The following is a 14,376-nucleotide window of genomic DNA, read 5'->3' as shown; positions in this document are numbered from 1 at the left end:
GCAGAGGGTGAGTGGGTTCTGAGATAGAGCAAGTAGAGAACAAAAGCCCCAGCAGAAATGGGTCTGGAACCTCAACAGGGGACTGTCACAAGCAGCTATGTACAAGGGAGCCAGACTGGGGCTGTACCCCACAGGGGAGCAGAGGAGCAGGGTACCTCAAGGCCACCCTCCAGCTAGCCAGGTGCCGCTGCGCACAGCTCACCCTCAGTTCTCCTCATCACTGTCGTCCGGACTGATGGCTGGACTAGTGAGACTATAGGTGGGGCTGGTGGGCGAGTAGCCGGGGGAGGTGGGCGAGTAAGTAGAGCCTTTGGGGGAGGTGGGGGAGTAGGTGGGGCTGGTGGGCGAGTACTTGGGAGAGGTGGGGGAGTAGGTGGGGCTGGTGGGTGAATATTTGGGGGGGTTGGGGTGTAGACACGAGAGGTTGGTGAGTAAGTAGGTGACGTGGGTGAGTATTTTGGGGTGGTGGGTGAGTAGGTAGGGCTGGTAGGTGAGTACTTGGGGGAGGTGGGTGAATATTTTGGGCTGGTAGGTGAGTACTTGGGAGAGGTGGGGGTGTACTCTGGTGAGCTGGGGCTATAGGAAGGACTGGTTGGGGTGTACTTTGGTGAAGTCGGGCTGTAGCTGGGCAAGCTGGGGCTGTAGCTGGGCGAGCTGGGGGTGTAGGTGGGAGACTGTGGTGTGTATCGTGGGCTTGAAGGAGAGTAGCTTGGTGAGGTTGGGGAGTAGCTGGGTGAAGTCGGAGAGTAGCTTGGAGAGGTTGGGCTGTAGTTGGGGCTTGTTGGTGTGTAGTTGGGACTAGTAGGTGAGTAGCTTGGTGACGTTGGGCTATAGCTGGGTGACGTCGGGGTGTAATTGGGACTGGTTGGAGAATAGTTAGGACTGGTGGGTGAGTAACTTGGAGAAGTTGGAGAGTAGCTCGGCGATGTTGGTGAGTAGCTTGGAGATGTCGGTGAGTAGCTGGGCGAAGTGGGCGAGTAGCTGGGAGAGGTGGGTGAGTAGCTGGGAGAGGTGGGTGAGTAGCTGGGAGAGGTCGGGGAGTAGCTGGGAGAAGTGGGAGAGTAGCTGGGTGATGTAGGCGAGTAGCTAGGTGATGTGGGAGAGTAGCTTGGGGAAGTGGGCGAGTAGCTGGGTGAGGTGGGTGAATAGCTGGGAGAAGTGGGTGAGTAGCTGGGAGAGGTCGGGGAGTAGCTGGGTGACGTGGGGCTGTAGTTGGGGCTGGTTGGAGAGTAGGATGGAGAAGTAGGGGAGTAGGAGGGGGAAGTGGGGGAGTAAGAGGGACTCTGGGGTGTGTAGCCTCCAGGGGAGCGGGGCTCATAGGCAGGCGATGTCGGGGAGTAGCTGGGAGACATGGCACCCCCTGTGGGAGAGAAGCAGAGATGTGTTAAGTGATGAGAGATTCATCCAGAAGCCAAGACCAAGGAGAAAATGAACTTGGCCTTGACAGACAAGGACCACTCACCTGGTGAGGGGATATACGGGCTTGAGGGGCCTGGGGAGCCCAGGGAGCCCGGTGTGGGTGACCAGGCCGGGGAGTAGCCAGGGCTGAACCCACTGGTGTCTGAGGCAGCACTGGGAGAGAAGCCTGCTGCTCCTGGGGTCATCCCGCTCCCTGCAAAGAGAGAGGCGTTTGTTAAAACCAGAGCTGGAGCCCCACACCTTCCCAGAGCTCCAGGGCCCCCAGCATCCCCACATGGGAACCCCTCATGAGCCCAGCCCACCCACCCTCTCAACCACCCAGAGGGCTGTCTTCCCAGGCAGCCACTCACCAACACTGGGGCACCAGGCGCCATACGCTGGGGTTGCCCCCTGGTTCCAGGGTGTCATGGCTGGAGAAATTCCTCCCATGGGACTGGGGGCCGAGCCGAAGAACATGCCGGTGGCTGCAGAGAGGCACGTGGTGACTCGTGAAGAAGAACACCCGGGGCCTGGCTGCCCTCCCACCCAAGGTCTCCCTGCTCCCACCTCCACCTCACAGACCCTCATACTCACATCTGGTAGTCCCCAGGCTGGGGATATTGGTGGGGATCTCCATGCCATACTTGCACTTCTCTGCATCGAGCAGGAAGTCAAAACAGCCGGTGCCAGCCGGAGCCAGCTGGCCCAGCATGATGTTCTCGGTCACCCCCTTCATGGGGTCACTCTCTCCGTGAGCAGCTGCTTCCATGAGCACGTCCACCTAAACCTCGGAAGAGAGGGCACGCTGTCACACACCACCCACGTCCCACCCAACAGAGTAAAAACCGCACCAAGGCCCATCACTCAGCCAAGAAGGCCCTCCTCCCACAGCCAGCCCTCCTCCCCACCGACTCAGAACGTCTCTCGCACCGTTTTCTCAAAGGAGCACTTCATGAGAGGTCCAATGTCCTGGCGGTTGACTCCGTGTCGAGTGATGGCCATTAAGTGGCCACGACAGGTCATGGTGTCACACAGGAGGGCCAAGTGCCGGTAATTGACGTAGGAGCCATCGAAGAAGATGACGTGGTACAGCTCCCGCTCCAGGGCCTTCCGGACGGCCTCAATGCCCAGAACCTGGCGTGTGGATCAGGGGAAGGGTCAAGACCCTGTAACACTGCTCTCCTCCCACTGCTACCACAGTCAGGAGTCCATGAAGCCCAAATCAAAAGTGGATTCAGGCATGAAACACCCAGATCAGAGAAACGCCCTAAAGGGAGAGCATGGACCGCAACCACTGCCCGAGACACAGGGCTGGGCGGGTGGCGGTAGGAGGAGGGAAGCAGGGGTGGTCGGGCAGTGGGAGTGGCCGGCTGACCTTGCTGATCTGCTCTATGCCCTGCAGGGTCATGTCCGTCAGCATGTTGGACTCGATGCAGCGCAGGAAGACGTCGTCATCCATCTTGTCCACCACCTCTTCCTCCTGCAGCGGAAGCGAGTCAGACCTCTCAGAATCCTCCGGCTCCCCCTGGCCTCACCCCAGACCACAGCCTGAGCTAGAGCCGGGCCTGGCCCAGACCTACCTTCTTCCTTCCAATAAGCTTACTTTCTAACATGGTTTTACGATGGTATTTAAAGAACCTCAGAGAAGACAGCCACACCCCACCAGCCTAACACCATGCCCACTCTCTGTGCACTCCAAGGACGGGAACCAAGCACATGGCGCCTCCACTCTCATCCTGGTCCTTGTCGCACGCCCACCACCCACCCACTAAAGCCTTGACGTGTGACCCCATTTAACAGATGTGTATTGTCCTCGCTCAAGGTGCATCCAGATGTTATCCACTCTCTGCCAGTTCATATGAAGCTAAGCTTTTATTATTAAAAGGGCCAGGCATCCACATCCACCGAACAATTTTTAGGAGCCGTGCCCAGGAGTGAAGTCACCGGTCAAGCATTTTCCTGGGTCTCGTCATGGGCGCCTTCCCAGGATGCAGCCGTTCCTACTGTCCGACCTGCCCTCGGGGAGGAGAGAACCAGGTGACCGGGCTACGGGGCCACCCCCACAGCAACACCATCTGTTTATCCATGTGGCACTATTTCACATTTGATAGATTTCTTGCTGCTCAAACTTTTGAAAATCATTGTTAGCCACCCTCCATCTCCACTTCAGATGGTGTGACTGGCACTCAGTGCTGCCTTCATCTTAATTTCCACAGTCAGGAACCAGATTTAATGGCTTTCTGTGTCTGACACAAAATTTCTGCCTGGGTCCCCTTTACCTCTTGCATCTTGTTTTCATCACTGTTCATGATGCGAATCCGGAGCACCAGCTTCTCTGCGTTATCATCATTAAAGATGCAATTCAAGTCGTCACCAAAACCTGAGGAGAAATGAATGAGGAAGATGGCAGGGGCAGTGCTACTTCCACTTGCGGTGTGTCCAGTTCTCCCCAGTGGGCTCTCTTCTGGCTTCCCCCTCCTCACAGAACCCTTCCAGAAAGAGGGTGGGGGAAGAATGAGAAGGAAAAGGCAGTGCAGAAGGGACCTGGAAAAGAGGTGCCCTGGGGAAGTAGAACCAGTGCTTGGAAGTTGGTGGCTATGGGCGGTATCACAGGGACAGGATGGGCAGCGAGGGGAGCCCGGGCAGGACTTGCTGGCCTCACCAGCATTGATCTTTTCGGCAATCTGCTCCATGGTCAGCTTCCAGTCAGTCATGTGCTTCCGGTCCAGCTCCACCCGCAAAAGCCAGGGGGAGATTCGGGCCACGTCAAAGTCAGGCATCTCATAGTAGACATTCATCCACTCCTGATCCTCGGCCACCACTGTGCTCTGGGGGTTGGGGTCATAGTAGATGGCCGTGTTGGCGGTCACCTTCCTCAATGTTATGTGTCCCAAGCAGCACAGAATATCCTGGAGGAAAGAGGGATTCTTGACATTCAGGTGGCTCCAAAGGCCTCTTCAAAGCCCTCTGCAGAGGGAATTCCAAACCCTCACTGAAAGGAAGAGGTCCCCTCCTCCTCCCACCCAGAAACCCATTACCCAAGTCCCACCTTGGCTCTCTCCGCATCTCGAGCAGACTGGCCCAGTAGGAAAACGGTAAGTGAGGGCGTCTTTGGCTTCTTGGAAATAAATGTTAATGAGCTCCTTAAGTCAGGGCACACCCAGAGTCACGTTCTTGGGGGATACACCAGCATAGTGGAAGGTGTTCAAGGTCATCTGGGTGGCAGGTTCTCCGAGGGACTGTGCAGCCAGAGCTCCCACCATTTCCCCCGGATGGGCCTGGGGATGATGGGGAGTAAGAAGAGCTGCTCTCAGAAGAGCAAATCTGCCTGCCTACCCCCACCCCACCACCCCCAGTGAACAAGAGTGAGGTGACGTCAGGGCTGGACAGAAACATTTGGAAAAGGGAGAGACTTAAAGATCAGAGTCTATTTGATCATCCCTTTCCTCAGACAGCATTTCAAGTTACACATGCCATTCAGTGCCCAATGGGCTGCACACTCAGGAAAAGGGACTATGCCATCTAAAACCTTCATTTCCATAAGCACTGCACGCTAATTATGAGGTAAATATTCACTTGATAAGAGTCTTTTAATCACATACCATAAATGATAATCTTTTAATTGGAATCATATAGTATGCAGCCTTTTCAAATAGGCTTTTTTGCTTAGTAATACTGTTATTTAAGGTTGATCACGGTCTTTTACATCTTTTTACAGCTTGACAGCTCATTACTTTATCACAAAATGATATTCCCTTATCTTGTTTATCCTTCATCAATGGATGGACATTTAGGTTGTTTCCACTGCTTGGCTATTATGAATAAACTGCTGTGAACACCTGCAGCAGGTTTCTGTGTGGACACATGCTTCTTGGGTATGCTCCTAGGAATGAAATTGCTGGGTCAGATGGTAACTCTATGTTTAAACTCTAGAGAAACTGCCAGACTGTTTTCCAATGCAGTTGCAACATCCCCTCCAGCAGTGTACGAGAGGTTCAATTTCTCCACCACCCTCTCCAACACTTGTTTACTTCTTCTTTTAGTCATCCTGAGGACATGAAGTGGAATCTCACTGGGGTTCTGAGTTGCCTTTCCCTGGTGACTGATCATGTTGAGCATCTTTTATGCATTTACCTCTTCAAGGCTCAGCAGCTATCTCTGCAACATGGAATTAACACTAACAACCCTTCCTCTATGAGGGTCATCTTAAGACTCCTGAGGAATCAGGAATATAGCCCCCAACACAGGACCTGCTTCACAGCATTGTCTCAATGAAGGAGAACTCTTATCAGGCGGCTGTGGGCAGAGGTGGGAGTTTCTCAGAGCCCAGAGAAGTCAACAGGTCAAAAGAGAGAATCGAGGCTGGGGTGAGGAGTATAGGACTCACAATGGCTTGGTTGAACTTGGACTCGATCTCTCCAAGCAGCCAGTCAAAAGCCTCTCCACTGAGCCGGAACTCCTCGGCCATGCGGCGGGAACACAGCGTGGACCGCAGGTGGATGTTAAAGAGCAAGGTGGCATTCTCCTGGGCCTGCCGGCTCAGGGGGTCGTCCCTATTCACAATCACCAGCTTCTTGCTCAACTCCTTCACTCCTGGGGGACAAGCAAGAGATAAAGAGCTTGTAGACTGGGACTAGCCAGCAGAACCTGGCCTGGATGCTCCGCGGCAGCTACTTACCCTCTACCACCTTGATGGGGTGCAGGTCAGAGGGAAGGCGTGGGTTGATGTGGAAGATCTTCTGAGCATTCCAGATCATGCGCAGAAGGTTGCAGGGGAGGACAACCTAGAGTGGGAGGGCAGGGAGGCAGGACCCCGAGTCAGGGCCAGCTGTGCAGGGCCAGCCCCTCTCCAGCGCAGCCTTTTGTGCCCACACGCACCTTGCTGTCGCCAGTTGGGAAGATGACTCTGAGCACCTCCCGGTCCTCACGCATCCACTCGAATTCTCGTTCTAGCTCATTCTCAATGTGTGCGTTGCTCAGCACATCCTTCACCAGGTCCTCCTACAGGGTGCGCCGCAGGGCCCTCTCATAGGTGTAATCAAAGCGGAACCTGCAGGTGGATCAAGATGCAGATCCCAGACAGAGCAGGGGTGACTCCTCCTATGGGCCGGGCTGTGAAGAATCTTGGGAGGGAAACAAGATCCAGAGCCAAGGCCGTCTAGCAGCCCTGAGCTCATGCCCACCCTCTGGTTTGCTCTGTACAAACACCAGGCCCCAAAGTCTCAGCTCTCTGTCCACCATCTCCCATCACGTGGCTGCTGCCACAGAGGTGGGGAAGGAGCGTGATAAGGCTAAGGTTCACTGCAAGATGCAGTCCAGGTGATCTCACCGTGGGAGGGGGTGGGGGGAGATGCGGACTCCTACAACCCTGGCCCTGAGCCCCAGGGGCAAGAACCACCCGCCAGCCGCCTCCTCACTTCTTCTCAAAAGCCTTGTTGGAAGGCTTGAGGGTGGCCAGATTCTGGAACTTGACACTCTCGCCCACCAGGCCATCCTCGCCGAAGCGTAGCTGCACCACCTGATTGATGGAGTTGCGCACAGTGGCGTTGTACTTCACCATCACCGACTCCATGGACTTTATCAGCCGCCGCTGGATGTATCCTGGGAGCAGAGAATCAACTGAGGGGCCCGGAGCAAGAACAGGAGCCTCTCTACCTTAGGAAGAGTGCTGCTGGCCACTCTGGTCCTCAGAGGAGCCAGCTGGTGGCCCCTCAGCCCCAAGGCCTCCCAGGGAAAAGCCATGCCCACCACCACCAGATGGAACCAGGGCCCAGCAGAGACCCCGAAGAACCATCCCCACGTGACTGGTCAGGAGCAGAGAGCCTCAGGCTCCATCCCCATGACATGGAATGCCACAGCACAGCCAGAACAAGGCTGTCTGCCTAACTCTTGACCTGCAGTCTCTGCTCTTTCCAGAGAGGCCAAAATAACTTCCCTGGAGACTGAAGACTTCAGCCTGAGAACCCCACTCAAACCCCCAAGGCTCTCTCTGCCTGGGCTCCTCCCTGGGACTGGCTGGTGGCTGGGGCCTCACCAGTCTCAGCAGTCTTGACAGCTGTGTCGATCAGCCCCTCACGGCCCCCCATGGCATGGAAGAAGAACTCGGTGGGCATGAGGCCGGCCAGGTAGGAGTTCTCCACAAAGCCTCGGCTCTCAGGCCCATAGTCATCTTTGATGAAGTGAGGCAGGGTCCGGTGCTTGAATCCAAATGGGATCCACTTGCCCTCCACGTTCTGCTGCCCGACGACAGCAATGACCTGGGGAACATAAAAGTTGGGCTGCGTCCCTTCCCTCGAGTTTCTCGGTGCGGCCCCCTAGCAGCACACCCCTCCATTCCTCCTCCCACTTCCAAGGGACCCTCTGCTGGAAAAAAAAGGCTCCCCACCTGGGAGATGTTGATCTTGGAAACTTTGGCCCCAGACACGACTATAGACTTAAAGTTGTTGTATTCAGACAGTGATTTCTGGGCGGAGGAGCCGGTCTTGTCTCGGGCATCGTTGAGAATGCGGTTCACCTGGTTCTCAAACGTCTGCGGTAGAGTGTTCCCTGGCATGGGCTCCAGCTCGTTGTTATGTGCCTTCTCAATGACCTGGTGCAAAGTAGGAGGTGGAACTTTCAGGGCGACATCGACCTCTGCTGGTCCCTGTCCCTCCAGCCCCATGTCCCCTTCACTCCTCCTCAGTTCAAAGCCACTGGGAGCCCCTGGTTCAGTCTCTGCCCAGCCTCCACTCTTACCTCTATTACATCCTGCTTGGCCTTCTTAATCTTGTTCTGAATATCTTGGTAAGTCTTCGAATCAGTGAAGTCCCCAATTGGAGTCCCCAGTGCCAATGGTATGACCTGGAAATGAGGAGAAGCATCAGCAACACCTTCTTTGGCCTCCCAAGAAACATGAGACGGACTCACAGCCAAGAGCATAGATGGAGGGAACCAAACCCAAGGAGGGAAGAGAAGGGAAGGGGAGAAGAGCAGTCAGCCGTGAGAGGGACAGGAGTTGTCGACAGAACTTGGTGGAGCCCTAACCTTACCCTCAATGAGGAGCCAGTTGTTGATGACAGTCTGAATGTTGGAGTAGAAGAGGCGAGTGATGTCGTGACCCATCTCAAGATAAGAGATGTGGACCAGGGAGCCGGCTGACGTGCCCAAAGACTTCTTACACAGGATGCCCATGATCAGCTCGCCATTCTCCACCACCACCTGTAGAGGGAGCACCGTTCACGGCCCCTGCTGGTGCTCCCAGGTCTGAAGCCCTGCCTCAGGAAGCCAGGCCCCACCTTAGTGTCCCCGGGAGAGATGTGCTTGTAAGGGCCGCTGTCCTCATCATCAGGGTGGGTGCTATGGGTGCGGATACAGTTGATGTGGCCGGGTATGATGAGGGAGAAGATCTGCTTCCCTGTCCACAGGGGCCGAGGCTTCAGGATGGCTGGCTGTGGGACCTTCCCGTCCCACGTGGACAGGAACATCAGGAGGTTCATCACTTCCCCCTGGGAGGAAAAGAGTAAGACAGACAGGAAGTCAGAACTGCAGGCGTCCCCGCTTGTGAATGTCAGGGGAGGCCTCCCTGCCCAAGGGGGAAAGCCACATTTTGGAGGCAAAAATATGGCAAAGGAAGTATCTGCCAAACTTTCACTGAAAAAATTCACTGTGTCAGTTCAAAATTTCAGAGTCATTTTTTCTTTAAACGGTAACTACAAACTACTTTGAATAATTAGAAAATAAAGACAAAGGAAAAAATAATAGAATTTTAACAAAGTCTTATTTCTCTGTCTTTATTTTCCAGGACATATCTGAAATTACATGACATTTTAAGGAATTAAACATGGAGCTAAGGCCATGCACTGTTTTTGGCCTTGATCTTTTCGAAGCCCGTTCCATTCCATTGTCTCACATACAGCTTCAGTTCAGTTCAGTTCAGTCGCTCAGTCATGTCCCATGAATCACAGCACGCCAGGCCTCCCTGTCCATCACCAACTCCCGGAGTTCACTCAAACTCATGTCCACAGAGTCGGTGATGCCATCCAGCCATCTATCTCATTCTCCGTCGTCCCCTTCTCCTCCTGCCCCCAACCTTTCACAGCATCAGAGTCTTTTCCAGTGAGTCAACTCGTCGCATGAGTTGGCCAAAGTATCGGAGTTTCAGCTTCAACATCAGTCCTTCCAATGAACACCCAGGATTGATCTCCTTTAGAATGGACTGGTTGGATCTCCTTGCAGTCCAAGGGACTCTCAAGAGTCTTCTCCAGCACCACAGTTCAAAAGCATCAATTCTTCGGTGATCAGCTTTCTTCACAGTCCAACTCTCACATCCATACATGACCACGGGAAAAACCATAGCCTTGACTAGACGGACCTTGGTTGGCAAAGTAATGTCTCTGCTTTTTAATATACTATCAAGGTTGGTCATAACTTTCCTTCCAAGGAGTAAGCGTCTTTTAGTTTCATGGCTGCAATCAGCATCTGCAGTGATTTTGGAGCCCCAAAAAAGAAAGTCTGACACTGTTTCCACTGTTTTTCCATCTATTTCCCGTGAAGTGATGGGACCAGATGCCATGATCTTTGTTTTCTGAATGTTGAGCATCAAGCCAACCTTTTCACTCTCCTCTTTCACTTTCATCAAGAGCCTTCTTAGTTCCTCTTCACTTTCTGCCATAAGGGTAGTGTTATCTGCATATCTGAGGTTATTGATATTTCTCCCGGCAATCTTGATTCCAGTTTGTGCTTCTTCCAGCCCAGCGTTCCTCATGATGTACTCTGCATATAAGTTAAATAAGCAAGGTGACAATATACAGCCTTGATGTACTCCTTTTCCTATTTGGAACCAGTCTGTTGTTCCATGTCCAGTTCTGACTGTTGCTTCCTGACCTGCATACAGGTTTCTCAAGAGGCAGGTCAGGTGGTCTGGTATTCCCATCTCTTTCAGAATTTTCCACAGTTTATTGTGATCCACACAATCAAAGGCTTTGGCATAGTCAATATTAGAGTAATCCAGGCCTATGCCGCTACCAGTAACGCTGAAGAAGCCGAAGTTGAACGGTTCTATGAAGACCTACAAGACCTTTTAGAACTAACACCCAAAAAAGATGTCCTTTTCATTATAGGGGACTGGAATGCAAAAGTAGGAAGTCAAGAAACACCTGGAGTAACAGGCAAATTTGGCCTTGGAGCACAGAATGAAGCAGGGCAAAGGCTAATAGAGTTTTGTCAAGAAAACGCACTGGTCATAGCAAACACCCTCTTCCAACAACACAAGAGAAGACTCTACACATGGACATCACCAGATGGTCAACACCAAAATCAGGTTGATTATATTCTTTGCAGCCAAAGATGGAGAAGCTGTATATAGTTAGCAAAAACACATACAGCTTAGTGCACCGGAAATCAGCACAAGTCACTGCCCCTCCCCCGGCACTGCTGTGCTGGGCCCTGCACACCCAGGTCAGGGTCTCCCCACCTCCACCTGTCCCAGATCACACACCCGCTCCAGGAAGACATCCCTCCTGGTGAATTTGCGCATGGCAGTCAATGTGTCCTGCACAATGCCCATGACCGGACGGTTGCTCTGGGGGGTGACAATCATGCGTGGCACCATGGCCAGCTCCTGGATCTCAGCCCGCGTCTCCAGGGACTGTGGCAGGTGCAAGTTCATCTCATCCCCATCGAAGTCGGCATTGTATGGAGTTGTCACACTACAGTGAAAGAAGAGGGTGAGTCGGGGAGATGCTCCAGTGAAACCCAGGGAGCAGCCCAGCCCCACCACCTCACTCGGCAGGCAGACGGACCTAAGATTCAGGCGAAAAGTGGACCAGGGCAGGATGCGAACCCGATGACCCATCATGGACATTTTGTGCAAAGTTGGCAGCTGGTTGCAGATAACAATGTCCCCATCACACATGTGCTGTTCCACCTGGGGAGGTGAGAGGCAGGAGTCCAAGTCCACAAGCAACTTGGGGCAGAAGAAGCAGACACAGCGCAAAACTTTCATTGTCTTGACCAGGAAGCCAACATGGAACACAGGCTTGGCCAGCTCAATGTGACCAAAGTGGCCAGGACACTCTGTCATGTTTCCTGTGGGAAAACACACGCGACATGTTCCTTCCAGCACTCACCTCAGAGACCAGGTCTCTGGGCTTCCACCCTCAGTCCCAGTTCTCTGTGAAGTCAAGCCTCTCCCTCCCTCCAGGGTCCATGCCAGTCCCCCACCCCCCAGCACTCACCTGCACAGGTTTGACAGCGGCCCGTCCTCTCAATCACCCCCTGCCTCGGATCCATCAGGCCCCCGAGCTTGGGGCGGCCTCCCTCGGTCGTCTCCGGGTATTTGATGCCGCCCTCTGTCACAGACATTCGCTTCTGTGGAAAAGAAAGGCCAGTATTAAACTGAATCCCTAGTTTTCAGACTTCATGGCTGGGGAGCTCTATACTGAGGCCTCAAAGGACCCTAAACTACTTACAAAAGAACTAAGCAGGTTTAGCTTGGAGAGGAGTGGGAGGTCAGTGCCCATGATATTTGATTCTGAAAACGCCAAAGTCAAATACCACAAGTGAGAAGCTCATTCCAGTCACCTTCTGAGTGAGACAGGGCATGCAGACTAGTGTGTAGGCAGCTCTGGGCTCCACACACACTATTCATTCCTCTGGGTTGAATTCTAGGCCACTGTCATCCATAGAATTCAACCGCAAAAGAAATAACGCTGTTTCAAGGGGGGAAAGAAAAGGAACAAAATCAATGCTTTGTTTCTTTCCCAAAGCTGAAATCAAGGCCAGAACTGGGGTCCCTGCAGGAACCTTCCTATATGGCCACCCACACCGTGACAGCACAGATGTGCTGCCCCAAGACATGTCTAACCTCACCTTCTAAAGTCGGGCACTCTTTGCCTATATCCTTGTCACCTCCTCTTTCTCAAGGGCTCGGGCCAGCCTGAATTCCTTCTTTGTTCAGACATTTTAGGATAAGACAGAAGAAGGGGGCGCTACAGCAAAGGGCTGGTGAAAATTATCTGGAGCACAAAAAATTTTCAGGGTGAACCCTGGAGCCTCAAGAGATGGCTTGAGAGTTTTGGCTCCTGGTGAGAATCCTGGGGAAGGTACAGCCAGGACTCAATGGGACCAACTCAGTGAAGGAAAGGGAGAGAAGGCAGAGCTCAGAAATAGGTACAACTTGGAGAAGAGACTTCTGCTCTGAGCTGTTCAAGGAAACCCATGGCAATGTTTCACACACTGAAAACCAGAAACTTTAAAATTAGTTAAGCTTTGGTCCACTAAACTTCCACAGAGAAGAACTCAGAAGAAGTTAATAGAAGCTTCTATTTTGAGTGTCAACTTCATGCCAGGCACTAAACATACCTAATGTACCTTGTTTCTCTAACCCTAACCACTAACCTGCTGTAAGTGAATGTCTATCTCTTTGACATGAGAAACCTGAGGTTATATAAAGTGACTGCCCAAGACCTCAGTTTCAAGGAGCCAGCAGAAGTCAAATCCACCTCTCTCTGATTCTAAACATATGCTCATCATCCTACGGTACTACAGCGGAAACAATCAGTTAAACGCAAGGACACCCAGAGCACAATTCACCACAGCCAAGACAACCTAAATGCTCATCAACAGATGAATGGCTAAAGATGACGTGATACATATATATATATAATGGAAAATTACTAAGTTATGAAAAATGAAATAATGCCATTTACAGTAAATGAATGGACCTAAAGATAATCATATCAAATGAAGTCAGTCAAACACAGAAAGACAAATATCGTATGATATCACTTATTTGTGGAAACTAAAATATGATACAGGGACTTCCCTGGTAGTCCACTGGTTAAGAATTCACCTTCCAATGCAGGAATCACGGGTTCGAGCCCTGGTTGGGGAACTAAGATCCCACATGCTGCCGGGCAACTAAGCCCGTGCACTGCAACAAAGACCAAAAAGTAAGAATTACAAAAATAAAAGACTCAGCTCAAGCACTACTTCCACAAAGCCTTTACACAGCCTCCCCAGGCAGTCTGGTGCCTCTCCCATGCTTCCACACCCCTCCATCACTGCACATCTCATAACACAATGAAGTTATCTATTGGGGTTTGTCTTCCTCATAGATTCTAAGCATCTCTTGGGCAGGTAGCATTCCTCTATTATCCTGGATCATGTGAAACTGAACTAAACTGCTTAGGACCCTCCACTGCAGGGAAGTGCCCTCAAAGAACTTGAAAAGAGAACGGTTGTTCCCTTAGAGTCAAACCAATGATCCTCTCATAATGAAATCTGATCAGCCACTGCTGGGTAGTGGTCTACAGATACAGGGCTAAGAGGTTCTGAACATCCACAACGCTCATGCAGATGACCTGACAAAACCTCAAGGAGACAGGTCCTGTGGTGACTAAATTCACGAAGCCAGACCCCATCAGCTGCATCGTGTCTCGTGAGAAACTCAACAGAAGAGTTTGCTTACCTTGAATGAAACACAACGAAGCAGGAGCAGGCCTGAATCTGGCTTCCAGAAGTCACTAGAGACAGGCCTAAAGGAAATCACACTCAAGGCTTTTCACGTCCCTCTGCTCCAAGTCCACGCTCATCAAACCAGCCACCTTCTAAAGACTCCCTCTGCTTCCAGGCACTGTGAGTTGGCCAGGGGCTGTCCTGGAATGTTCTGGACTAACCCCTCTACCCAAGTTATATTTTGGATTACACACAAAATACTTCAGCCCCCAAACCTTCATCTATTGGTTCGCACTGCCCATATGGTAAAGGTTTGACTTCCAAGGGCGCAACATTTCTGCTCCAACTACAATAGATTTCTCAAAATTCCTTCTCTTCATGTGCTCTCCTTTCCGGCAAACTTATTTTCAAGGCCCAGTTCAAATGTCACCTCTTTACAGAGCATTCTCAACTCTTCCTAGCCTTATCTACACCCCAGCAAAGTTCTCAGCCCAACGTTAATTACTTGTTTACACATCTGTCTCTCCCACTGGACTGTAATCC

At 52.1% G+C, this 14,376-nt stretch overlaps 1 protein-coding gene across 1 annotated transcript; it reads right to left on the bottom strand.

Moving 5' to 3' along the window:
- Positions 1–204: 204 nt before the first annotated feature.
- Positions 205–11,739, bottom strand: LOC129538329 (DNA-directed RNA polymerase II subunit RPB1-like). The gene is given in 24 exon segments (XM_088829432.1): positions 205–379; positions 541–1,360; positions 1,463–1,612; positions 1,770–1,883; positions 1,993–2,179; positions 2,329–2,532; positions 2,774–2,878; positions 3,678–3,778; positions 4,061–4,307; positions 4,448–4,528; positions 4,530–4,676; positions 5,786–5,991; positions 6,077–6,182; positions 6,277–6,399; positions 6,449–6,521; positions 6,816–6,999; positions 7,433–7,655; positions 7,784–7,987; positions 8,134–8,238; positions 8,422–8,595; positions 8,673–8,882; positions 10,850–11,084; positions 11,178–11,463; positions 11,613–11,739. Coding segments are annotated over 24 exon segments (4,587 nt in total).
- Between the last annotated feature and the right edge of the window lie 2,637 nt (positions 11,740–14,376).

This window comes from Moschus berezovskii, chromosome 20 (genome assembly GCF_049115385.1).
Source record: "Moschus berezovskii isolate FMDL1 chromosome 20, NW_MosBer_1.0, whole genome shotgun sequence".
NCBI classification, from domain to species: Eukaryota; Metazoa; Chordata; class Mammalia; order Artiodactyla; family Moschidae; genus Moschus; species Moschus berezovskii.
This window is presented reverse-complemented; position numbering and strand designations above follow the sequence as displayed.